Here is a 25,276-nt window from a genome sequence, read left to right as displayed (position 1 = left end):
AGGGGAAAGTATACACATGCAAAGGAGAGTCCAGACAGTTAACAAGAAGAAATTTGATGAGTGACTTAAATTGGGTATATGTATGTAGGGTGAATGACTGTTCAAAGGCTCAGCAATGGACGGGTGAGGGACAGAGAGGCCACTTTGGCTGGGTCACAGAGGGCAGGAGGTAGAGTAATGTCCAGTGAGATAGGTGGAGCTTGTATAGGTTGTATAGGGCTTTAAAAGCCAAATGGAAGGGTTTGTATTTTATACTAGAATCTTAGGGATGTTTAGAGATACTTTAGTGGGGAGTACACAGTGATATGGTGGGATCTGCCCTTAAGGGAAATCACTTGGAGGAGTATGTAGAATGGACTAGAGGTCAATTAGGAGACTGTTACAATAATGGAGTGGGAGGTGATGAAAGCCTGAACTAAGGAAAAAGTGTGTGAGACAGGAGATGTGGTTGTAATTTTTTATGTTTGCTACTTTTTTATATAATTGAGGCCTAGTAATAGTAGACCTATTTAATTCTTGATTTAAAAAAATTCCTTTGAGATCATAGATTTTTATTCTAATGAATGAATTTATTGTTTTATCTAACTTTATAAAATAATCCTTTGGATTGGAAGTTTGATTAGTAGAGGACCAAATCCATAAATTAATTTAGCTAGTGTCATCATTTTTTAATCATATTGATATTGCCCAGTCACAGACAAAAAATATCTTTCTATTTCTGGTCTTAATAATTTTTAATTAATAGTTGTGTTTGTTTAAGTCCTGAATGTGTCTTGATAGGCATTTATTTATTCATTCATTTCTATTTATTTATTTATTTATCCAGATAATTATTCACTTCATAGTTATTTTGAATGGAATTTCTCTTGGTTTTTTTTCCCCCATTTTTGCTAGTACTGTTTAGAAATACTGATGATTTTTGCAAAATGCTCACTATACAGATGTAGAAACTGAGGCCCCAGAGACTAGAAGTAATTTGTGTCAGTCCAAATAGGTAAGAGTCATTAGAATAGGCAGGATTAGAAACTTGAAAATGGAGGGCCCAACCCAAAGCACCATTCTGAATTAGATAATGTCTACCTGGTTTTAGTGAGGTAGGGCCATCCTGTATCCTGTATTGATTGTTTTCCTGCCTTACTTCATTGATGGGAGTTCTACTTTAATCTTGGTAATGATTGATAGGTATAGGTTTTTAGATAGTAATAAAAACAGAAATGGCTTATTCCGGGTCTGTTCTACCATTATATAGTAGGTTGTTAAATGATTTACAAACTGGTATCATTGGGAAACATCATTCCATAAATGCAATCACCTAAAATCCTTTTTCTTTTAACTTCATTTCCTTTCTGTGTGAGATGATTATATGTTCCCCAAATAGGAAAGTCCAATTTCTCTTTTTTTTCCCCTGCCATTTTGTTCTAGAATATTCACTATTCCAAAGTACGGAAAGTTTTCTATATAAAATTGTAGTCATAAATAAAACAGACAGTTCCAAGCCACAATCTATTGTGTTGAAGAAAGCCATTTGCACCCAAAGAGAGGACTGTAGGGACTGAATTTGGATCACCACATAGTACTTTCACTTTTTAAAAATTGTTGTTTGCTAGCATTTTGTTTTTATCTCATTTTTTTCCTTTTTGACTTGATTTTTCTTATGCAGCATGATAACTATGGAAATATTACAGAAGAATTGCACATGTTTAACATATATTGGATTACTTGTTTTTTAGAGGAAGGAGTAGAAGGAAGGCAGGGAAAAATTTGGAACACATTTGAAATAAAAATTTTGCACATACAACATAGATAATGTTAAAAAATTAACTATGCATGTGTTTTGAAAATAAAAAAAGATTTAATGATAAAAAGATAAATAAGCAGAAAAAAATTTAAAAAAATAAAATTAAAAAGTCAGAGCCAGAAGAAAACTGAGACCTTATCTTATCCTAGGTTATAGGATCTCAGATTTAGAGTTCAAATAGATTGGAGAGATCATAAAATCCAATGTCCTCATTTTACAGATGAAGAAACTTGATGATGCTCAGAGAGAGCAAGTGAATTGCCCATTATTCTAAAAGCAGCAGGTCTACTGCAAATGGTGCTTGCCCCACTAAGTCATATAACTAGGTACTGATTAGTGCAGAAAATTATTTGAATTAATCCTGCATATTTTTATTGTGTTGGAACCAATGACCATATTTCACATAATTATAATTTCAAATAATGTCCTGATGATTTCAAGAGAATTACTATTTGTACCAATCAGAAACTAGTTAAAATCAAACTGTTAATAATGTGTGATTAAAGAAATAAACTCCAGTAGAGTAATGATGTTTCCGTGAGGCTATCCATCTCTAAAGTTATTAGAAATAGCTTTGATTTATTATTTCCATTCACCAAACTAACACTTAAGTGGCCATAAAATATAATCCATTGTACTAGAAAATGATCCAAAAATGAAACAAGGAATTTATATTCCAGTAGGAGAATAAAACAGATTACAAAGCTCTAAGCTGCAGCATGGTAGCTATTCATTGGAGAGATCCAGTCTGGATGATTTGAAAGATTCAAGATGGGAAACTTCACTTGCAGCTGAGGGGCAGGAAAGCTTCAAGAAGAATGTGCTATCTGTGAACAAAAAAAATTGGCTTTCAACAGGTTGAGACAAATGGGTTTGGGAAAACTATTCCAAGAACAATGGGTAGGTTATACGATAGCTTATAGATATAGATATATAGATATATAAAGGGCAGAGAAAATTGGGGAATGGTTGAAAAATTACCATGCATATGTTTTGAAAAGAAAAAGCTTTAATAAAAAAAAGAAAAAAGAAAGAATATTGGGGAATGGTGAATAGCCTGTTTTGACTGGGATGGAACATATATGAAAACTGAATTCCAATCCTGCCTTTAACCCTTAGTAACTGTGTGACCATGAACAAAATCACTTGACTTCTTCTAGAAGTAATTCTAGTGCCTTCCTCTGTTAAATATTTCCCATTTATCCTGTATAAAGCTTGATTTGTATGTAATTATTTATATGTTGTCTTCCCCATAAGAATGTAAATTTTTTGGTAGGAACTGTTTTTGGCTTCTTTTTGTATCCCTAGGATTTAGCACAATGCCTGATGCAGGAAAGATGCTTAATAAATGTTTGTTGATTTATTGATCCTAAATTCTAAAAAATTAGATTTAATTCAAGGAAAAACTTCTTAACAATTAGAGCTATCCAAAAAAGAAATTATCCTAAGTAGGTAATGAATGACTTCATCTTCACTGGAGATAATTCAGGCAGTGACTGGTTGTCTGCTTGCCAGGTACATTGTAGAAGAGATTTTGATAACTTTAAGCTTTCATATTCTGTTCTGTAACCATGTGCCTTTACATATATGGTTAGCTTCTCACAAAATGGGAATGAGTAGGGAGAGTTACAAGAACTGCTCAAAGTGCTTAGCTACTACAGGTTCATCAATAGTCTGCTGTATGTAAGCCAGAATTATATATCAGAACCCTATTATGGATTTCCTTATAATTCAGCCTCAGAAATATAAGCTTTAATTTTTTTTCCCTCTTTGAATCCATAGAAGCCATTGGAAAAGAATCTTGCATTTGGACTACCAATGGTCAAATTAAAATTTATAGATGTGCTTCTTAATATTCAGCTTTTTGGTCAGACCCCTGTTTTGAGCTTATGAAAATACATTTATTAGAGTATCTCAGGATAGACTAGCTTGGATAGGTTAGAGAGGACATTCAAATGGATAGGATCACAGATACATCTGAGTGTTTGAGACTGTGAAAAGGCATCCCAATTGAGACTCCCCATTCCCATCACATGTATAAAATACTTCTGGAAATAAGCAGGTTAGAAATCACATTGTTTCAAATACTGGAGGCTGATGAGTAGCCTGCATATTTTAGTCCCTATAGTTTGCCAGTAAAATATCCCTTTCTACTTTCTCTTTACCTTTCTTTTACTTTCTCTACCTCTCTACCTTATCCCCCTATCTTTACCAAAGCTGATGGTCAAATGAAGAAGAGAGCAATAGACCCTTACAGAAAGGTTGGGAAGCTCTACTCAGACAAAAGGACAACTCTAGATTTTGCTGAGATTTTCTACCCCCCACTGAATTCCAGATATTGCCTGAAATTGCCTTCTCATTCTCTAAGTACATCTTTGCAAGTTGGGATTTCTAAAGTACAGTCAAAGACTAACTAATTTGGGTTTGGTTTTTGGTTGAGGATGGAGGGAGGTTGTGCTGGGTCAAAACTGGCATAGTTATAATTCCTCTAGTATTTAATAAAAGGAACAAAATGATATAATAAATGAAAGTCAACGAGTCATAAAAAATTTGGAGTGTTATGAAAAGGACTTGATCTACTTTACATTGCCTGAGGGAGGCTCTCCTGTCCATTCCTGGCCCAATGTGGAATGTACTAGTGGAGTTTCTGAATGAGAATGAAAAAAAAAAATAAAACCACCAATTACATGGAACATTTGGCTAGTGCTGTTTCTTAGCCAATTTCTCGTTTTGGAGAAGTATATTTGGTCCCTTTTATTTATTTCCTCCTTAGTTGAAGATTGGAATGTAGTGTTCTCTCCATTCCTCTACTAGAGAGTGTGCTGTTCTTGTATGCTGTCTTTGTTAACTATTAAACAACTTTACAAGAAGAAAGTTATTGATTACTTCCCTAGGTCTATTATTCCCTCCTCAAGTTGAATTTAGGTTTCTAAGTTCATAGATGTAGAACTAAAAGGAAATTGAAAGGACAGCTAGGCGATATAGTGGATTCAGCACTAGGCCTGGAGTCAGGAAAATTAAAATCTTTATTAGCTATGTAATCCTAGGTAAATCACTGGTTTAACCCCATCTGCCTCAATTTTCTCATCTATAAAATGAGCTGGTGAAGGAAATAGCAAACAACTCTAGTGTCTTTGCCAAGAAAACCCCAAATAGGTCAATGATAAATTAGACACGATTGAAAAAAATTACTAATCTCATCTAATCCCCTCATCTTAAAGATGAGAAAACTAAAGCCTAAAAAGTTTAAGTGATTTACTCAAGAACTTCCAGATAATTAGTATCCAAGTTAGAATTTGAACCTAAGTTTGAAATAAATTAGATTTGAGGAAATTCTTAATCTGATTGATCATCCATATGACAAGTAGGGGAAAATCTGAGTTTATGTTGGCACAAATCAACACTAATTTTTTAAATAAGAGAATAAAGAACCCTCTATTTTCCCTATTAGTAATTCCATCTAATGAATGTGGCCTGTTGTAATTCAAGTTCATAAGTGAAATGCAGATATTTACTGAGAGCCTGCTCTGAGGAAGACACTGTGATGGGCCACATAAAGACACAGAGCTGAGTCTGGTATGCTCTTGTTCTTGAGGACATGGGACATTCAAATATGTGGGATCACAAATACACCTGAAAATATGAGACAGTTTAGGCTCTCCACCCCCATCCTATGTGTAGAATACTTCTACAAATAAGTAGAAGGTGGGAAACTACAGTGTTTCAAATGTTGGATAGCCACAGAACCTAGTCCCTGCTGTTTGCCAATAGAATTTTTCTTTCTTGTACTTCCATTAATAAATGATCATCAATTGATGACTGTGCAAATGAAAATCACAGCATTCTTTTCATATAAAGTGTATTCTAAACTAATTTTCTTTAGCTTTTTTTGATTGTACACACCTCTGTCAGGGAAAAAAATGGAACCAAGTATGCATATTTAAATGTGTATTTATTTATAAACTATATATGCTTGGAATATAGTTGACATTTAATTAATGCATGTTGAATGAATTTGGCCTATTAAATTAATTACACATGCCCTGGCAATCTTGTTAAAACTTTCATTTGCTTAGCAAACTTTTTTCTTAATTTGGGCAAAGGTAAGCTTCAGTCCAATTCAGGATAATATATAAGAATCAAATTCTGAATTGGTGGAGACCAAGTTACTAAAGTTTCGTTTCCTCTATGGAGTAATAATACTTTTTCACTCAGACCATAGGGCTTTCATTAATATAGGCAGAAAATACCTTCACAACTTCCATTCATTGTTCTGGTGCTACAAAGAAGTATAACTCCTTACCCAACTGACATACTTTTAAATGTTTGAAGACCGCTATCGTGTGCTAAATCTTCTCTAGATGGAGCTTCACTAGTTTATTCAGTCTGTCATTTGTATGCCATAGTCTACAGTCCTTTCCCTAGCTGGCCAACCTTTTTTGGAAATCCCTTTGCTTTGTCACTGTGTGAATGTGTGTATATATGCACACACACGTGCATTAGATGGGTGGATGGATTCAAAATGGTGGAAGTTCTGAGGCTGGGCATATGATATAATTGGTGGGAGGACTCCCTGTGGTTAAGCCCCCTTTACTAATATATCTTGGCAACTCATCTGAAACTTAGTCTTAGTTATTATTGCAAATAATCCTTTGCAATATCCTTTGCAAATATCTTTTGCAAAATATGTGGTATAGAACTGAACTCATTATATTGTAGTTCAGTCATTTCCATCATGGTCAACTCTCCATGGCCCCATTTGGGAGTTTTCTTGAAAAAGATACTAGAGTAGTTTTCCATGCCCTTTGTCAGCTCATTTTTACAGATGAGGAACTGAGGCAAGCAGGGTTAAGTGACTTACCCATGATCATACAGCTAGTAATTGTCTGAGGCTGGATTTGAACTCAGGATGATGACTTTTCCTGATTCTAAGCTCAGTATGCTCTATCCATACTCCACTTAGCTGCCTCACTCCAGATGTGCACTTACTTAAATTACACTGAAACTATTAGCCTTCTTATTTTAAACACTATATCTCTATTAATGCTTAAGAGTATATTTCTTTGTTTTGGGGGTTCTGTGCTATACTGTTGTTGCATAACTTAGAATCTATTAAAACTTTTAGATCTTTTTTTTAACCTGCTTTTTTGCCTGGCCCTGCTTCCCCAATCTTGTATTTTTATAGTTGAGTTTTTGAACTTAAGAATAAGACTTTGCATTTATTCCTATTAGGTTAGAATAGTAAGTCATAGAAGACAGAATCTTTGGGGGAGGAGATGCTGATTCATCCATCATATTAACTATCTCTTTCAGCTTCATGGTATTTGTAGATTTGATAAGCACAACATATTTTATCATCCAAATCATTGTTATAAAAAAATGAACAGCATAGAGCCAAGGACAGATCCCTAAAGGGTACTTTGGATGCTATAAGTGATGATCATTTCACTGTGCATATTGTAAGCTATTATCATTTTAATTCTTTCTCTTAAGGTTGTTATCAATCCATTAACCATTTCTCTTTGGGCACACTCATTCAAACACTTTCAAATCCACCTAACTATAGTGTCATGTGGTCCAAATTTCTCCATTTTGTCCATAAAGTAATCATGAGAAACCTTGTCAAATGCCTTGTGAAATCAAGCTATATTGTGTCCATGACAGTCACCTAATCATTTAGTCTAGTAATCCTGTGTCATAAAAAGAAAAGAAATTTATCTGGCATGAGGTCTTCTTGATCAGCCCATGCTGAACTTAATGATGAGCACTACTCTTTCTAAATGCTCACAAATCATCCCTCTAATAATAATATTTTATCAAAAATTAAAGTCACTTGCTGGTCTGTTTTTGTAGAAACCTTTTCTTTCTCCTACCATCAAAAAAAAAAAAAAAAAAGAACATCTGCCCCTCTCTCATTATGTGATCATAGTATATTTTCAGAGCTGGAAACTTGATCTTATAAATAATCTGAGGCCCAGAAAGGCTGACGTGAGTCTCATAGGTGTGAGAGGGCATGCCTAAGACTCACATAACTTATGTCCTGGGATACATGCTTCCTTTTATGTTTCTCCTGAGAACATTGAAAGTGGCTAGCAGTCATGTCCATGAGATCTTTCTATATCCCAGGATGTAGAATCTGAGGGCTGGACAACTGATCTTTAATCTCCCTTCCTGCTCCAAGAATCTATAACACAGATTCCCAGAGCATTGAGCCCTCTATTTGTTGGTGGGGAGCTGCACAATTCTACTTCCCTTTCCTCTATCATAGTATTTAAAAAGAAATTGTTTGGAATGGGTTTGTAGCTCCCACTTCTATTTTAATCTGTGATAGTTGGTACCCAACTCATTTTGGGAAAAAAAAGGGACAGGTGTTTGGGTCTGCCTAATGTAGAATTGAGGACAGAACTTGCTGTGGGTTAGACCAAGGGTCCTCCATGGCACAAACTAAAAAATTTTTGGACAGAGGAGTTGGGAAAGGCCATAACTGGAAGATTCCTCCCAAAGGGAGTGGCTAGAAATTAGTGGACTGATCATAAGTAGATCGAGCTGGTTAGTGGGAATTCAAGATACTGAGTGGAAGGTATCAAAGATAGACACTGGTATCTACATGGTAAGCAGGGGTTAGTGACAGATTCCAAAAGTCTGAGGATCAAGTAGAGACGTTACCTGGGGACAGGTTTAAAGACTCCTTACTAAGCAACAGAGAGGATCTGATTTGTGCCCAATTCACAATATTCAGTTCCTTTGAAGTCCTATGTGATGCAGGTCCTACCTTGTATCAAATTAGCTGTAGCTATCAGAGAATTATTCAATCATAAAGCTAAAGGATTAAGGGACCTCAAAAGTCATCTAGGTCATCCTTCATTTTACATTATGAGGAAAGTCAGGCTCAGGAAAGTTGTAACTTGCCCAAGAAGATCTCCAAGGTGACTTGCCCAAGGTCACTCAGGTTCTCCAATGCATCCCCACCCAGCTTCCAAATATTACTTATAGAGCAAAAAACAATCTTATTTATCCTCACCTTTGGTGCCTTCAAAAATCTCTCTAACCAATAAATTCCCCAGTAAAAGCCCTCTTATTTCAGCAAGGATCCTTCTTTTTATTGTTTCCAAAACACACTATTTAATATCATTTATACAGTTTCTACGATGTGCAAAGCATTAATTATTCTTGAGTGATCTGAAAGAACAATGATGCTTTTTGAAAGAGGTGGGGGAAATTGGAGTTGGAACTAGTGTTGATATTGATAAAGGAGAAAGGGTGGGAGGTAAATCATGAGTTTGAAATGAGTTTCTATCTTATGTAGAAACATCCAGCAAGTAGTTGGAGATACTTTACAGAACTGAAAGCAAAAACTGATTAGTGTATCATTCATCTTAGACCCCCCCAATAAGTCTTTGAAACTTGTTCACTGTCTAAATCTAGCTCTCTGGGAGTTACCCTGAAGGAAATTTCATTTTTATTGGTAGTCTTGATAAAAGAGGTAAATTCTTAAGAAATCTTCCTTTCTCTTACAGACAGTAACAGATGTACAATTTGGCCCCATGAGAATCCATCAAGATCAGCTTCAGGTAATATCAAAACACGGGTGATCATTCTTTGTCATGTTTCACTTTACAATTCTTTAGGTGAATCTCACTTTATACAATCAATGTTGTGCAGAAAAACTTTGTGTAAATCAATTAACATAATACATACATATATATATGCAGCTTTGTTTTTTTTTTTTTTTTAGAAATTTCATACTTGAAACATACTAAGAAAGCTTGCTAATTATAGAAGCTTATTTATAATGGTTCTTTTATATTGTCAATAATACTATCTTGCTTTGTCAGCTTTGGAAATCCAGATTTTCATTAATTATATTAGCTTAAAGTGAGAACCATCTATGCTTTCCTTATTTATTTCACCAAGAGTCAAACCTGGCTTTCAAATTCTATTCACACTCAACAAAATCTTCCACATGCTGATGCTCCTAGTCGTTGAACTAGATTTTGGATCTAATTAATACATCAGGAAGAATGAAGTGGTGCTCAGCAATGGGAATTATTTGGTGTTTCCTGCACTGAAAAGTTAAAAAAAAGTTTCTCTTTTTTTTTTTTAAGAAAATATTCAACAAGTCTCATCCCTTTTGAAAAATACCTAAAATATGCTTACTATATGTAAAATATGCATATAGTATGCAAATGTTAGGGGCTAAAGTAACAAAGATAACTATATGATCTTCCCTATCCCTAAGGACTTTATGATCTGTAGGGGAGAGGAGAAACTTGGTCAGCATCAGGGGAAGCTCCTTCATTGCTTTCTCAAAAGCAGAAAGTCTGAGCAATTCTTGATCATAAAAAATCACTGCTATTTTCATATTCATCCTTCACAAAATTAATTCCAGACCTCTTGATCTCCCCGAGTTTCTTGGACATCACTTAACTAATTCTTTAATGTTCCTGGTGATATTTCCTTGATTCTTTGCATCCACATTCTCTTGTGTTCTCATGCCTGCTCTGGGCAATACTAATAATAGGTTATGTTATTTTTCCTCTGCCTCCAAGAGCATTTGCCAGAAGGAAAATCTAAAGCTGATCTTCTGTACTATGTTTACTCTGCCTGTCTACAGACAGGATTTGCCATAATGGTCTTGTCATGGATCACTGGGTTATATAGAATAGCCTCCATCTTGGATTTTGGTTGATCTCAGATTCATTTATTACATAGCCATCAGACACACCATTATACCCAGATGAATCTACAAAATCTGTACCCAGATGAAACACTTAGTCAGAAAACCCCTAGTTCTCCCAGAAGAACCCCCACTTCTACTATAGCTTTCAACATTACCATCTTCCATGCATTCTATAATCCAGGAAATCTCATCTATCTCTTCTCACACAAAACCCTCCATTTCCCAACTCCATGAAGTGGCACAGACTGTCCCATACTTGGAGTGTCCTCCTTCTTCATCTCTGCTTTTTAGAGTTCCTGGCTTCCTTCAAGATTCAGCTTAAATGCAGCCTTCTGCAGGAGGCCTCTCATGGTCCCACCAACTACCAGTGCCTTCCCTTCTCAGTTCCCTTCCATCCTGGATGGACCTATTTATTTATAGTGGTCTCCTGCCTTAGAATATGAGCTCTTTGAAGGCTTTTTTCTATTTTTTAAAAATTGTTTGTTTCCCCGGAGCTTACCACAACGCCTGACATAGAGCAAACAATTGATAAATGCTTATTGAATAAATGATTGGACAGCAATTTCCTAGACTCTAATTCTTTTTTTAAAATAATATTTTATTTTTTCCAATCATGTGTAAAGGCAATTTTTAACATTTCTACATAAAATTTTCAGTTCCAAATTTCCTCTCTTCCTCCTCCCTTTCCTCTTCCCCAAGGTGATAAGCAGTTCGATATAGGTTACATATGTACAGTCATGTAAAACACATTTCCATATTAGTCATGTTGTGAAAGAACAGAACAAAAGGGGAAAAAAACTAGAAAAAAGTGAAAATAACATGCTTAGATATGCATTCAGACTCCATCAGTTCTTTTTCTGGATGTGGTCAGCATTTTCCATTAATTTTTTAGAGTTATCTTAGATCACTATAATGCTGAGAAGACTTAAATAAATCATAGTTGATCATCACACAATGTTGCTGTTACTGTGTACAGTGTTCTCCCGATTCTGCTCATTTCACCTAGCATCAGTTCATGTAAGTCTTTCCAAGTTTTTCTGAGATCTGTCTGTTTATTGTTTCTTATACCACAATTCATGTACCACAACTTATTCAGCTATCTTCTAGATGGACAACTTCTCAATGTTTAATTCTTTGCCACCACAAAAGGAGCTGCTATAAATCTTTTTGTACCTTTGCTTCCTTTTTCCTTTCTTTTTTGATATTTCTATATCTTTTTCTCCCTCATTCCCCAAAAGACTTACTCCTAGACTTTCTTATGAATCTACCTCAATTCAGGAGAGATTCCCTGAGATGATAGTTGAAGCTTGTTTAGAAATAGTCCACTTTCTCTCCTTTACCAGTTTACTCATAGTCACAAAGACCACTCTTCTCTTTATCTTAGTCCTATTAGGAGATATTCCACATCCACAGGCTTCTTAAACACATTATCTCAACCTGCCAACAACAGTTGGGTTTTGGTCAGTACTTTTCAAGTCAAACTTTAAAGTCAAGATATGCTTCTTTATTGCACCAAGCCTTGTTATCTGAATGATTATAATAATAAAATAATCAGACCCCCTTAACAATATCCCTGATGTTATATTTCCTATCATAAAAGGAACTAGATCCCCTTTCTCCTTGCAGCGGAATTTGTTTCAAACATTTTGCATATAGAGCTCTTAACTAAACCCATCCTTCTTCACCAACTATGGGTTCAAACTCAGTCTTTTCCTAACATCATACTTAACACTCAACTTTTAACTCCAGATTTGCTTGTCAAATGCAATGAACCTGGTCCAGGTCTCCTACAAGCAATCATAGGCCCACCACCAGATATCCAACAACTTTTAAGATGGAGACTGATCACAGCTGTCAATGTACAATTGTTAACTCAACTCTCTATTTTAGAAACTGGAAGATAGATCTTCAGGGTTTTCTCTGATTGTTTAGAATCATTGCTTCCACACCTTTGTCCCTTCCCCTTATTGAATGATCATTGTTCCACTATTTATTGTTCTGGAAAATGCATGAAATCCTTGAGCTTCAACAAATTGCTTTGCAACCAGCCTCTGTGCTCAGAAATAACCAAGAAGAACTCGTGGTTCTGAAAGTTCAAGACTCTTGGTAGGGGCATGAGTACAGTATCTACTGGACTGCGAGGGCTATAAGCTAACCAAGAAGACCTAGAATGTTCATACTCCAGAGATAATCTGTATGTTCCATCAACAGTACCTTGCAAGCTCAGCACTTAGAGGCCAGTAAGTTGATCTGGATGGAAGACTAGTATCAGAATTTCAACTTTATTTTATCTTTTTTTATCACCTCATTGCTTGGACATTTCAATAACTACTGGTGGGCCTACCTGCCTAAACTCTCTCTCTGCTCCAATGTATCCATTTTTCTTAAAATGTAAGTCTTGATTTGTCACACTCCTTTTCTCCCACCCACTCAATAAATTCCCTGGCTGTCCAATGTATTTGAAATGCTTCTCTTACTCATCTCCATCTACTACCTTCCTTCAAGTCCCAACTAAAACCCCATTTAATCTGGGTTGGACTTGATAAAAACCCTGACTTTATTCATAAATATCATAGCTCTAGAGCTGGAAGGTTTCAGAGGCCTTCTAGTTCTACCTTTTCATTTTACCAATGAAAAAACTAAGACCCAGGGAAATGAAATTATTTGTCTCCTTATACAGATAGTGAATGTCAGAGGTGAGATCTGAATCAAGAGCCTCTTGATTCCAAAGTCACTGTAATTTTCCACTCCTATGCTGTTTGATATTTCTCAACCATATTTTCTTTGCCACACTTTGGAAACAGACCTCTTGACCAAACTCTAATTTGCCCTCATCCCCTACTCAACAGCAACAAACCAGGCAAATCCAGGCCTGAAAAAAATTATTATAATACACAATAGTGTGAGATAAATATTTCAGAGATATATGAACCAGTGTAATGGGCTGAGGCTTGAGTTGATGCACTGAGGTCCCAAGCACATGAGGCTAAATAATAATTGGACCACACTCTATTAATATATAAGCTTGGAGAAAGAATGGCCCCCACCCACTCTTTGTGCAAGTCCTGATGTGTTGTATAGGAAATGATGATTCTGGTGGGTGGAGGCAAGGGAGTGGAAAGGGAAGCGGAAGGAGAGACTGCTGGTTGGCGTCTTGTCACAGCTGCTCACATTGCTATCGGGACCATCCTTCACCTCCGATCCCCCTCTGCTAGCTGGCTTCCTGTTGCAGCTGCCCATATTGCTATCGCAATCCTTTACTGCCCATATTGCTATTGCAATCCTTCTTCACCTCTACTGAGAATAAAGATTGAAGATTTTTCCTTTAACCTCAATTACTGACTCCGGCTGATTTTAAATACATGGTTATCACAAACCAGAGTTAACTTTATACTTAAAATCGCCTTTCTTTGGAGTGTTTGTACCAATTTTGAGTTAGTAATATTTTGAGTGTTAAAGGTTTGAGTCTTAAAGTTGATCATAGCAATAGCAAGACATGACTAAGGTAAAACACTTAATAAATATTTGTTGTATATCAATTAATCATTCATTTCTTGAGCACCCAAAGTATACTTAACAAATGAAACAGATAACAAGTTATATCCTCAATGAACATATTAGGCATATTGAGGAGGGAAAAAATGTAAAAAAGCATTATTTCCTAGCAGCTCCAATATACCCCCCTCCCAAAGTTTTACAGATTATATAAGAAAATTTGTTTATTAGAAAAAATTTTTATGTGTTCGTGCCACACATTTAGACATTTTAATGTGTGTGTATATGTGTATATATATATATATTATATATATTCAGGTATATATGTGTATGTATTATATATTTATCCATTAAAAAACTAATTTGTTATCATTGCACCAATACAAGGAGAAAGATCCTGAAGTCACAATCTGTGATTGGTTTTAAAATGTTCGTCTTCCTTTGAATTAGGTACTTTTAGTGTTTCCCAAAGAAGATAACCAGAGTAATGGATTCTGTTGGGCATGTGAGAAGGCAGGATTTAAGAGCTCACTTGCAAAGAATCCTCAGTCTGCACTTGAAAGCTTTCTGGAAAAACATCAGGACATCATCATCATTGATAATAGACATCCCCGGCAGCTGGATGCAGTAGCACTGTGCAGGTAAGAATGGGCCTCAGCTTATTGATAGAAAAGCAGGTGAGAGTCAACAACATGCCCCAATAGATGGCTGGCTAGTCTTGGGATTAAAGGTTGAAATGTATCAGTTCTGGGATCATGGTCAAGTGTCTTAACTTCTCAGTGTCCCAGGTAACTTAATAAGTCACTGAGTAAGTCACTTAACTGTTTGCCTCAGTTTCCTCATCTGTAAAATGAGCTGGAGAAGGAAATATCCACTACTCTACTATCTTTGCCAAGAAAACCCCAATGGGATCATAAAGAGTTGCATATGACTGAAAATGATTTAAAAGAAAATAGTATGCTTTGGTTTTATATTCCTACAAAGTAGAGCAGACACAGATCACAAGTCTCCTTTAACAAAGAGAATCTTTAGCTTGGTGTCCCTTGGTGTCCAAGAGAAAGTCAAATACATTATGTAATAATAATAATGATGATGATTGATCCCCATCATGCACTTTAAAAGTTGATCTAATGCTTTAGGTATAGTATCTTATTTGAGTCCACACCAACTCCTCTTATGACATTATCTCCATTTGAACAATGAGGAAATTGAGACTCAGAAAGGTTAATGGCTTGCTTGTGACCGCCCAATTAGAAGTACTAGAGTTAGAATTTGAACTCAGGTTTTCTTGATTCTAACACCTATGCTTTTTCCAGAAGTTTATATTGCTTAATTAATTATGGTTGCATAGCTATTGGAATTTAATAGTTATCTAATATGGCCATTTTTAGAAAGGAAAATTGTTTTTAATAGCATACAGTATTTTCAAATCTTGACTAACTGGACTCCTTAAATAATAGGATTTGCAAGGGAATGGGACAATTAATTTTATAGGATAGTAGATATATTTAAATAGTGTATAATCAAGTTTCTAAGCAAAAGATCAGGAAAACAAGTTAATACAGGTCTTTTCCTATAGATATAAAAGCATTATCAATCATCAATAACTTGGCTAAGACTGGTTTATCAAACCTTCTTGAAAACTGCCCACCAAGACACTAAGGAAAAATAGCTGTGACATATTGAAAAGGATGTTGGCCTGGCTGGCAGGAGACCTAGGTTTTTGTCCCAACTCTTTCTTTCCACTAGCTATGTGACCTTGGGTAAGCAGCTTTATTTCTCTAATTTCCTCATCTGTCAGATGAAGGGATTATTTTTTTCTTTTTTCTCAATAGTATTTCATTTTTCCAAATACATGTAAAGATAATTTTCAACATTCATTTTTGTAATATTATGTTCCAAATTTTTCTTCTTCTTTTCCTCACATCTCCACTCCCCAAGACAGCAAGCAATCTAATACAGGTTAAATATGTACAATGATGGAATTATTTTAAAGAATCTCTAAAGTCTCTTTCAGCATTAACATACTATGATGTGATGTAGGATCAGTTAGTTTTAGTGGGAGAGGGAACTGATTTACAAATACTGTTCTCACTAAAATTAAACAGTTTAGAATGTCAAAAACAGATGCAGTAGAAAGGTTGCAAAACAACTTAGAAAACGACAAATTAACATTATCTCTGTTGTGTTTCATTGGGTTATTTATTTGATAAACATTTCCCAATGACATTTTAAATTTGATTTAAACCCAAAGTTGATGCCTCTGACTTAGAATACAAGATATTCATGTATGAAAGAAATATCCTAGTTGGGGACTCCTGGATGATCAGGAAAAGGATCTCAGAAAGGAGAAGATAGTAACAGGAGGAGGATGGAGAGGTAGATGTTAAAGATAAACTCTGCCACCTTCAACAATTTTGTCCATATACAAATATCTATGTATAATACTTCACACTGAAAATTCATCTTCATGTTGATAACCTTCTAAGACAATTAATTTTTTTTTAATTGTCATCCACATTATAAGGTACTTAACATCAGACATAAAAGTATTATTATTAGAAGTAATATATATTAGAAAAGCTTTCAATAACTTTCAGTACTAAAAGATCCATGGAATTGATGAATGGAATGCTTAATAGACAGTATAATGGGTACAAAGATGAAGAAGGTGTAGGCTTTGATCTCACAGGTTTTACAGTTTAATAGGAATAGCCCAATTAAGTAAAAGGTTGTAGTGCTTTTCTCCCAATTGATCAGAAACTTTTAATTAATCAAAATATAAAATTCTCTAAGCATTTTAACTAATCAAGATCCAATGGTATTTTAAATAATGTTTTTTATTGTTTGGGAGGACCGAATGTCCACTGTATTATATAATGTCAAAGTTATAGAGTCAATTTCCCCAGCTGTGATTTGTAATTGTTAATCCACAGCAAGCTGATTAGAAGACACTATCTTAAGGGAAGAACATTTCATTAAATGTGATGAGAATGGTCAAATAATATAGCTATGCAGCTATTTGAGGGCTTTTTTTTTTTACATTTATAAAATTTTTTTCAATGGAAGATGTTAAAGGGAAGGAAAGATTAATGAAAATGCTTGATAATTAAAAATGAAAATAAAATTATTGCAAATAACAATAAATAATGATATTTGTGAATGCTTTAAATTTTGCTAGGTGCTTAATGTCCATTATCTCATTTGAGTCTTATACCAACTTTGTGAGATAGGTAATTCAGGAAACATTATCCCTATTTTAGAGATGAGTCAATAAGCCCAGAGTTAGTAATCATCAGAGGCAGTTTTTGAACCTCTCTCTTCCTTACTCCAAATCCAGCATTCTATCAACCATTATTCTATACTGCAGGAAATCAAAAAAATATTATTAAGCCAAGAGCAAAGCATTATCTTGAACCTCCTTCAAATTCTCTGAGTAGGAAGAGGTCCTGGCAGAGCAATGATGTCATGGGGCCAAGTAATCTGATGCCCTAGAAATTACTATTGGTATCTTTCCTACCCTATCCTCCAGTTTAAATCTCTGATTTTCACAACTTCCTTCTTTCTTAGTTGATGTTGAATAGAGTTGGAAGAGAGAATGGAAAGCCTTCCAGGTATATTTTAGAGCTTGCAACCCATAATCTCAAATTGCCCACCTGGTAACCCTCCTCATTGGTTAAGCAACCACTCAATTACAATTAAAGACCGCAGGCCTCAAACAGCCTTGCAAATATTTTTGCAATATGTCAATTCCTGCCAGAGCTTTTCCTGCTAAAGACTACTCTTCTGTCTAAACATTCTGTATAAAATCATCACAAAATATTTTGAAAACTTTAGGAAAAGTAGAAAACTTATTGCTCCCTTTAAGAGGTTCCCCTCTCACCAGTTCTTTCAAAAATGGTGTCCACATCTAATTGATGTTTTGAAAAAAAGCAAAAAACAACAACTATGTATTAATTCATTTAGTAAAATTTTTGGAATAATAAAAAAACAGAGGAAAGTTAGCATGGGTTAATAATGGAAGAAGCTTGTTGGCTTTAAATTCAGGAAGACCTAACTTAAGACTTTGCCAATATCTATTAAAACATATTGGCTATGTGACCCTGAGCAAGCTTCCCAGTACCCTTGGCAACAAAGATTATTAAGTTATAGAAAAGTTGCTTATCTGCATTAGTAAAGGGAATTCTCTAAACTGATGAAATCAGGTCTCGGCAAAAAAAAATTTTTTTTAGAGATTATAAAAATAATTAAGGACATCATTTTACTGTTTTATATCATTGCTATTCCTTTCCCTATTTTAAATCTTGTTCTTTATCTCAGTTTTTTTTGTTTCTCTTTACTATTTATTTCTCTATTTTATATCTCTGTTATTTATTTCCCTATTTTACCTCTATCTGTTATTTAACTAATTGTTTAATTGCAATGTTTTCTGTCACTGCTTTTAATTTTTGCTATTAACTTCCTGTTTTATATCTTCCTACTTTACATCTACCTATTTGACATCAGTTAACACTATCTGAAGTTCTTTTGCCTTTCCTCTTCCAAAAGTGGGCTCTCTTCCTTTGTTTTTACAAGTAAGGATTTTTGAAATGTTTTTGGTTTTGTTTTCTTTAAAAGTATTTTTGAGAGTTGATTTGGAAATATTTTTGGTTTTTATTTAAGGTCTATCAGAGCAACTAAATCCTCAGAAAACACGGTTATTGTTGCTGTAGTACGAAGGTAATTTTTTTTTTCCTTTGGTGTAAAGAATCACATGAAATGTAATGTTTGTTCATATACAGATGTAAGTACTTTGCACAGTCTTAGAATGCTGGACTGTGTGACAAGCTTTCTCTCTGATGTCATATTCCTTCCTTTTTCTTTCTGCTCATTGGAGATTTTAGCAGTATTTTCAGCTCCATTTAACTCTGTGATTAAACCTCAGATCAGTTTCTAGACTGAAGATTAGGTCCTGACTGCTTCTCGCCTCCAAAATAGGCAAGCCTGGAGAAAATTGGCTCCCTTAAATGACTATCGCTATCTGTGAGCTTCAAGGGAAGAAGAGACATGTTGATCACCTTGGGACACATGCAGAGTTGCCTTCGGGTGGGACGTTGTGTTTACAGTTGTAGTGAAATCCTATCTGTTCTTTAACTATGAGAGCCAAACTCTTCCTGCTTGGGGGTAGTACAAACCTGATGTTATTTTTAGGAGTAATTCTTCTCTGGCTCATTGACTGAAACAGTTTCATAGCCACGTTTCAGGATTATAGGTCTGGTGGAAGTGCGAGCTTGGTTTTGTTGTTTTGTTTCTGAGTGAATTGCAGAAAGAGGTGAATTTCAGAACAGCATGGCCTTGGTGATTGTGTGTGTGTGTGTGTGTGTGTGTGTGTGTGTGTGTGTGTGTGTCTGTTTGAGAAGATAAAGCTCTGATATTATATGTCTGATACTTAAAATGTTTTCCAGAGTTTAAAAAAAAAAAAACTGGAGTTTGGTTGCCAAATCAGAGCCACATAAAGTTACCATCCAGAATGTATTCTTAAACAACTTTAATGTTTTCAAGGGGTACGGAAAGGGGAAAATAGCCAAATAAAGGAATAAACATTTCAAAATTTAGGACCCCTGTTCCTTTCAGATCATCATACAGCTTACACTAAAATATATTTTTGCACTGGATCACACTGTCTTCTGCACTAATTAGAAAAAATGTGCAAATGAGAGATGCCAGATTTGCAAAGTGTTTGTTTAGCCTTGGGTGATATATCTGGAACCCCCTAACTGCTCCTACTTTCTTCCCTCATTTGCTAATCTTAGCTTCTTCCTACTGGAGCTCTCATTTTTAAGAGAATCTAAGACCATTGTGAAGCTTTTTTCTCAGAAGGCAAATTGAATCAACAAAGAATGATTAGTCACATATTACATGGCCAACCAACCCTGTGGTAGGCACTCAGAGGATTGTAAAATAAAGAACATGGCCTCTGCCCTCATAAGAGCTTCCACTCTGATGGGTCATGATACACAATTGATAGTGATTATATTGGGAGGCAAATAGAGGAAGCAATAAAAGATAGGAAAAAAGTAATTATATACTTTCATCATAAAAAAGTGATGATGGATTAATAAGGAAAATATATGATGAGGGACTGTTTTAAGTAATATTAAATAGCTTTTTTACCTTTATAAATATAACTGGATTTCTCATCATTAAAGATGCTTGATTTTTTTAGCTAAAAGAATTTTTAATGTAACTGATTAGAAAAGAAAATATTGTAACTTGAATATTTATTATAATATTATAGTATGTTTGTAATAATAATGAGAGAGAACTTTTTTAGGTTTTAAAATACAAATTGAGAAGCAGGATAATCTTATTTAGTTCTGATTCCATTAGAAATCACTCTGCTTTAGTTAGAAATAGTAACATTATTTAACATATGAATAGATATGAAAGGTAACTAATGCTAGTATCTTATCTTTGTCATTTTCTTTTAAAGGGGGGACCGTGAAGAAGCATCTATTATGCCCCTTATTGTTGCTGGTTTTACAAGGGTACGTAAAAGCATCTTTGAAGCTACAGTATCACATGAGGAAATTGTTTTAGGGTATCTTTTGCATAAATAGTTTTTATCATAAACTCACTAACATTGTCAATAAATACAAAGAAACAAAATAAAGAATAGAATCCTGCTTATAGACTTCATGTTGAACAAAATTAATTTGTGGGTTTTTAAAAAAAAACATATAAGCTTTAACAAAATAATAGTAAATTATTTATTCTGGACCTCTTTACAATGTCTCTTCATTTCTACAAAGCTCTGTTGGCAATTTAAAAAATACACAGTTGTTGTCAGATGGTGGCTTTTTTCTGATTTGGCCCCCTTTGGCATCACCTCATAGAAACATATTTCTTTCTGTTCTTCAGATTTGAAGTTTTTTACAGCACTCTACAATACTGTTCTTGAAAATTTTTCCAGAGTCTTCCAAATGTTAAATGTAAAATTTATTTTGATTTTTTAGCTCTTAGAAATAAAGCCAACATAAATCTATTTGTACGGATATCTGTAGTTATAATGTACAAATATATTTGTACTTAAAAAGAAATCCTTAGGATAGAGTAATATTGATGGGATTCTTTGATCAAAAGGTAGGCTCCATTTGATGCTACTGACTGCATGTTGTGCCTCAAAGTTTCCCAAGTAGATTAGACCAAAGCATGGCTCCTTCAAAGGGTAATGGGATTCCCTTTTCCTCATCTAGATTAAATTGTGCTCTCATTATTTTTGCAAATGTGGTGTGTGCAAGGTAGCTGATTTTACTTCCATGTCTCAGATTATTAGAATTTGGAATATTAGATAATATAGTGGTAGAGAACTAGAATTGGAAGATAGGAAGATTTGAGTTCAAATCCTGTCTCAGATACTTAACTTTATGACTCTTGGTGAGACTTATTACCTTTAGTGTCAGTTTCATCTGTGAATTAACAACAGCACTTACTTCACTGGGTTATTTTGAGGCTCAAATGAAATATATGTAAAGTGCTTTACAAAACTTAAAGCACCATATGAATCCTGCTATCACCATTACCACTACCACTACTACTACTGTTTATTTGTGAGAAATTGTTTTAATGGATTCAGTAGACAACAAAGGTTTTGAATGATAATGACCTTAGAAAGAATCTTGCTCCTTATCTGGACTTAAATTATGGTTTAGCAAATGGTTTATGTTTTCTTTCTTTAGTTCCTTTAAAATAATATATCTAAGTATGATAAAATTCACAGAACTTAATATCACCTGTTAGTATACCATTCTCTTGAATACATAACTTCTAAAGAGCAAAATGAAAGCTAAAATTAACATTGTAAAAAAATTATTAGGGATGTTTTAAAAATCACAGTGAGATTTTTCAGGGAGCTAAATTTTCTTTTTTTTCTTTTTCATTGGTGGTGGGGAGACAGGAATGAATTGTTGGGGGATCCTTGAGAAACATGCTTCTTATTCACCTTGCTAGGAAGTCTATGTTTATATAATTCTGATAACTAGAAGAAAAACCATAAATACAATACTATATTCAAGAAGGACACTAGATATTCAATAATGAGTGGCTACCAGTTAAATCTTTTCTAATGGATACTTTAATTAAAAATTATAGTCTGGAACATTTTATAGTACTTATTACTTCTATGAATATAGTACTTAAGATCAATCCAATTGAATAACATAGTAATAGTCAAGGCAACTGGTCTTTACCAAATTGGTTCCCTTGAGGATCTCATATTAAAAATTACAAGCCAGTGCTGCCTTGGCTGTAGCTTTCCCACTGCAGTACAACTTTCTGCAGAGACAAAATGAATACAAATGTTATGTTCTATTATTGCGTGTACAGAGATGAGCACCAGCGAGCGCTGTTGTCCCTCAGATATAATGTTCATTAATTTTTTAAAAAATTATAAGCCAGAAGTCCTAGTGAACCTGGGTGCCCCTAGAGACCTAAAGATCTGAGTTAAAGTATTCAAATAAAATTCAGAAAATCACTTAATGGAACTTTGTGTGTTTTAGTCATGGATCATGAAGTCTGGTGAAGTCAGGGTGGGAAACTCCAATCTACAGCTCATCAGGTTCTAGCAAGTGTAATGAAGTTCTGAGTTGGACTTACTCAAAGATAAATATCTGCTCAACTTAAATGTTTGCAAACAATGAAGCCTCACTACCTTTTACCTCCATAGATTTAATCCTGGTAGAGGTTGAGGGTGGGGTTGAGTCTTGATTTATTTGGCTCTCTAAGACATTCAGAGACTACATTTTCATTATCAGTCACTTTAGCTCAGGTGTTTTTAACCTAGAAGCTGAAAACTTTAAAAAATTAATATTAATATTTTAAAATTCCCATTATAATTCTTAGCATTTTATTTTATGTATTTAAAAATACCATTCTTAAGAGGGGCCCACAGACTTCAGCAGACTGAAAGAATCCATTCTAGAAAACAATAGCATTTATAAGATGCTTTATTATTTGCAAAGAACTTTACACATACTATCTCATTTGATAAGTTAAAGAACCCCAACTTTGACAAATGTGTCCTGACAGCTCTAGTATTCTTGAAAACAATTGCTTCTGGCTTATATTTCCAAACCAACTTTTATTTTATAAATACTCTTAATTTTTCATGGCCTTTTGAAGTTTCTGCTTTCCACTTATGTGAAGTTTGGAGAAAATATTTTATTTTTCCCTCTAGGCTTATTCTGCTCTGCTAAGGTCATTTGAGTTAATTTTAACTTCATTATCTTTATAAGAATTTTTTTAAAGACTCTTGACATGCTGGTATGGTCTGGGTTACCTGTGCCAGATAACTGACTACATTTCTTAAAATATATTAACTAAGAGGTCCACCACAATAACTCTAAATACCTAGAAGAGAGTTCCAGATCGAGGCTCTAGAGCTCACACTTGAATGGTGTCCTTGCTCTGAACAGCTTTTGTTGACCAGTGAACCAAAGCAATCCATTTCCTAACAAAGAAAGCTTACCTATTCTGGGGAGCTTTTTGCTGGGGCCTCTTTTCCATGCATGCCTGAACTAAAGTCTCCCATACAAACCCTTTTCTTTACAATGTTCCTATAATGGCAACAACAATAATAATTATTTATATAGCCTTGTAAGTTTTGTAAAACTCTTCACATATCTTCTCCTTTGAGATTTAGAGCAGTGCCTCTGAGTAATTTATTTTTTCAATGAGTAAAGTTATTTCAGAGAAATAACTTGTCCACATTCACAGAGATAGTGTATGTGTGTGTCAGAGGCAGAATTTGAATGGAGGACTTCTTTATTCCAGAACCAATATTCTTTCCAAACAGTCAGTTGACAAGCATGCTTGTGGTATGTGTCAAGAATTGTACTATAAAATAAAACAGAAAGAAAAATGTTCTAATTCCTGTCTTTAAGGAATTTATTAGGGGAGACATGCACTCATGTAAATCTATACCCAAAAAAAAAGCAAAATAAATACAAGGTAATTTTTGCAGGGATGACACTTGTAGCTAGGAGCAGGACAAAATCAGGAAAGATTTCCTGGGGAAGCAGGAACTTAAGCAGAGTTTTGAAGGAAGCCAGGTGGGGTATGGGACAACACATGTAAGTTTAATTTGCATTATTAACATTTTTCTCCATCATCTTCTCAAGACTACACAATCAATAGAACAATACATCAAGCCCTGATTTGTAGTTTGCTAGTTTCCAAAGTATGAATACTCACATTGGAAATTTAACAATTGGCTCTAGGGGCTGACTCCAAAATGTCTCTGAAGCTGGGTGTCCTAACTGCAGAGGTGATGCAAAGGACAAACTATTATTGACTTGAGAATGTAAGGCAGAAGTATCAACATTTAGGAACCAAAGCATGGAGGAAAAAAAATTAATGTTTTCCTCTGTGTGTGTGTGCCTGTGAGTACATGCATCTTCATGGGATGTCTTGATGAGGAAGTAAACAATTTGCATTTCTTTGTTCATGAAAGCACACATTCTTTTTTTCTTCCTGTGTGGAATTCTCTCCTTGGGAGTAATCCTGGGAACATGGCAAGCACAGTGTATGGAGATAGCCCGTTTCAGCAAGGAAGGAGTAAACTATTGTTTTTCTCAGTGGCGTCCCCTTTTGGAATCAGAATCCTTTTGTCCATTACCTGACTTTTGCCAGGTAGACAGGTATGGCCACCCTTTTACCCAAAGCATAGGTGTCTCCGCTGTCAGTTTATAGGCAGCCAGCTCTGCTTTTGCATGTAGGTTGACTGAATTTTCAGGTTGTCTCAGATATTCTCTTTAAGCCAAAGGGTGGAATGAGTTCCTCAACCACAAGAGATGAAGCTGGTCACACAGTCAGCACTGGCTATCATGTGAGACAGTGGGAAGAAGCTACTACATACTAGTCATCTTTGTTTTGACAAATGATGATTTTTTTTATTGATTTCATAGTAGCTATAACTATCTACATACTTTGTAATTCATTTAAAGATATGGAATAAGCCTCTACTGTCTATTGCTGACAGATTTCAAATTGGGATATTTTAAATCACTTTTGGGGTATATAGGATAGGCACTTAATTAGGAGTACAGGGAAATAGAAGGGAACGTGGGATGAGATTTTAAAAAGCACTGATTAATGCTGATTTATAAGAAGTGGGGCTCAATGCTGAGAATACAAATAGAAAGAGGTGACACTATATCTGTTCTCAGGGAGCCCATACACTTTTTGGAAGTATATGGTGAGTTCAGCTCATGGCAGATAGAAAAGCCAACTGATACTTGGACTTTGGCAAAGAGAGCACCAAGGCA

The 25,276-nt window shown here is 34.8% G+C and overlaps 1 protein-coding gene across 2 annotated transcripts in view; it reads left to right on the top strand.

Moving 5' to 3' along the window:
* Window positions 1–25,276, top strand: part of PDE8A (phosphodiesterase 8A) — a 258,809-nt gene that overhangs the window by 146,140 nt on the left and 87,393 nt on the right. For both annotated transcript variants that reach the window (XM_051981190.1, XM_051981191.1), the window contains 4 exons: window positions 9,316–9,369; window positions 14,424–14,614; window positions 18,636–18,692; window positions 20,446–20,500. In XM_051981190.1, the coding sequence (XP_051837150.1) occupies window positions 9,316–9,369; window positions 14,424–14,614; window positions 18,636–18,692; window positions 20,446–20,500 (357 nt within the window). The remainder of the gene's footprint in view (window positions 1–9,315; window positions 9,370–14,423; window positions 14,615–18,635; window positions 18,693–20,445; window positions 20,501–25,276) is intronic.

Source organism: Antechinus flavipes, chromosome 2, assembly GCF_016432865.1.
Source record: "Antechinus flavipes isolate AdamAnt ecotype Samford, QLD, Australia chromosome 2, AdamAnt_v2, whole genome shotgun sequence".
NCBI classification, from domain to species: domain Eukaryota; kingdom Metazoa; phylum Chordata; class Mammalia; order Dasyuromorphia; family Dasyuridae; genus Antechinus; species Antechinus flavipes.
This window is presented reverse-complemented; position numbering and strand designations above follow the sequence as displayed.